Source organism: Mandrillus leucophaeus, unplaced genomic scaffold (genome assembly GCF_000951045.1).
Source record: "Mandrillus leucophaeus isolate KB7577 unplaced genomic scaffold, Mleu.le_1.0 Scaffold110, whole genome shotgun sequence".
Lineage (NCBI taxonomy): Eukaryota > Metazoa > Chordata > Mammalia > Primates > Cercopithecidae > Mandrillus > Mandrillus leucophaeus.
This window is the reverse complement of record NW_012099210.1, coordinates 4,144,499-4,147,044: the sequence shown is the minus strand read 5'-3', so window position 1 is coordinate 4,147,044 and position 2,546 is coordinate 4,144,499. Positions and strand designations below refer to the sequence as shown.

General features: G+C 37.4%; 1 protein-coding gene across 4 annotated transcripts in view; it reads right to left on the bottom strand.

Annotated features, from left to right (window-relative positions):
• ACVR1C (activin A receptor, type IC) overlaps positions 1 to 2,546 on the bottom strand; it is a 113,391-nt gene that overhangs the window by 16,536 nt on the left and 94,309 nt on the right. For all 4 annotated transcript variants that reach the window (XM_011991828.1, XM_011991845.1, XM_011991852.1 and 1 more), the window contains 2 exons: positions 1,673 to 1,829; positions 81 to 205 (listed from right to left, as the gene is read on the bottom strand). In XM_011991828.1, coding sequence (XP_011847218.1) covers positions 81 to 205; positions 1,673 to 1,829 — 282 coding nt within the window. The remainder of the gene's footprint in view (positions 1 to 80; positions 206 to 1,672; positions 1,830 to 2,546) is intronic.

Genomic DNA, 2,546 nt, shown 5'->3' with positions numbered 1-2,546 from the left:
GGGAAAAAAGATAGAATATCACATCTTGTATTCAGAGTATCAAGGAAAGGCAAACACAAAGGATATTTCCAAAATTTTACCTCCGACCGAACACCTCCGGGCTATTTCCCAGTAAACCAGACCAACAGAATAGATGTCAGCTCGTTTGAAGGACTCAAAGATATTCACATTCATTGTATCATCAAGCATTTCAGGAGCCATATACCTTCAAAAACATGCACACTTCAGATTCTGTGTATGACTTTATAGCACTCCAGTAAAACAATCTTAATAAATTAGGATAGCTTATGCCATTTTAAAAGGCAGATTTGAGGCATGAATAAAATTAAAGAATACATTATTGACTCAACCATCAAGTGTGCTCAGCAGCACTCCACCCATACTTTCTCTCAGGGAACAATTTTATTATACAAAAAATATAGCCATGTTTGAACAAGAGTCAGTGTAAGAAATCTACAGTCCATGGACCTGACCGAGCCTCACTGTACTAGGGAGATTTTGGAGATTTCCCAGAATACTGAAGTGAGGATGCAACATCCTCCCAAGTTCTTGCAAGGGTGTTAGATCCTCTGAAGGAATCCAGCATCCAAGACTTCCCTGAAGGTTCCTGATGTGGGGATAATCAGACGGGTGAGCTAAGGCTTTTCTTGCACAGGGAAAAGAAGTCCCTTAGGGCTACCCAGTGTGAATAAACTGCCCGGAAGTGCTCCTGGGGTCTCATCAAAGTCTCCCAGTGAATCATGAGAGGCATTCACAGGCACTGTCCTGGGAATCTCAAATATGGCTTGAAGGCCAGCTATAGCAGCTTAGAATTTCTGTACTCTCAAGGGCCTTTAACAACTCCAAAAAAATATTTTGGTTGTTTCTAATTTCAAGGTCAAGAACTCTGGAATTTTGCCAAAGTAATATAGAGCCTGAAATTCAAGTAAAAAGAATTGGAAGTAGGCTGGCCATATGGCCAAAGGCTGGCTATAACAAGAAAAACACCAGAAATCCCATTCCTAATGGGCCTGACCTGACACATGTGTGGTATATGTTGTTACTTCACACTCATTCTTAATCTTCAGATTCTGTTCCTTGAAAGTGGGAACTGTATCCAAACTCATATTATCTTAACACATATCAATTTGGGAGACTTAATGATAAGTAAAAGTATAGGTAATACATAAATTGTGATTTAAAGAATAAGGCAATATAGTAGCACATAAGTGTATTCAGCATATAGAGTCCCTACCTATCTATTTCAACATATTGATTCTGTGTCTGTTGTGCAGAACCTGAATATGTAGAACTAGTCCTGAGTTTCAGTTCATTTATGGGATATAAAGGCTTTGGAGGAGCTACATACTGCTGACGTTTTTTTTCTTATCTGTAGGAAAATGCATTCTCAGAAGATGGCACACTAAAAATAATACATCACTATCTCTTCCGCCGTTTCTCTCCACTGGACTCTGTAGCTAAATGGCTGCAATCCATGTGGCCCAAAATGCCAGCTCTCCTTGCTTTATAACCATTATGCCCACTAACTTCTCAGTGACCCAGAGAAGACTTCCGGATTTCTTGGGCCCAGTGGTTTCCCATTTGGACCTGAGCCTCCTCCACACACATGAGGACATTCATGCTTATTGGGCACTCTCACATCTTACTATGCTACCCAAGTCAGTCATCTTACCTCTTTGTTCCCACTTTAGGATTCTGAGGTATGTCGATAGTGTTCAGTATTGAATCATGCTTCACAGCCAACCCTAAGTCCGCTATGGCACAAGTTTCACATTTTTTCACTAAGATATTCTTTGATTTTATGTCTCGATGAGCAATAGCAGGTTTACCTATGAAGCATAAGAAGAACATATTCATTTTTTCTTTACCGAAGACTGTTCAAGAGAAATCATCCTGAAGACTTAGCTCTAAATGAGCTAATTCAAAAAGAGTGTTCTTCAAAGCTCCTGTCACTATCTAAATTATCTTGTTTATTTATGTACCTGCTGAATCATCTGTCTCTCCCAAGTAAACTGTAAACTGAATAAGGACAGTTACTATTTTGTTCAACAACATTCCTCTATTGCTTAGAGCACTAGATGACTAGATCAATAATAAACATTTGTTAATAGATGAAGAAAGAATTAGTACTGCTATGTTCTCATAAGAGCATAGCAAATATTGTTTTACAAAATAAGTCTGAAAACTTCTATTACCCCACACCAGCAGTTCTCAGTTGTGGCCAAAAGATCCCCAAGGTCCTTGCAACTCTTTTCTAACTATGCATCTGTGTGACACTACCTTTTCTTCACGTATTTCAACCAAAACAACATATGAGAACAGACGGAATGAAGAACAGGTATGAAAATCCAGACATTAAAACAGACATTAAAGGGATTTGCAACAATGTAAAACAAAACCAATATTTTCATTTGATCAGTTTTTGTATTAGAAAAAAATGTTGTTATATTTAAAATGTTATTTATGTTAACATTTAATTGGTTATTATTTTAAGCAAATTAATAAGTACTTTTAAATTCCTCAATTTTAATTTCTAATATTGTAAA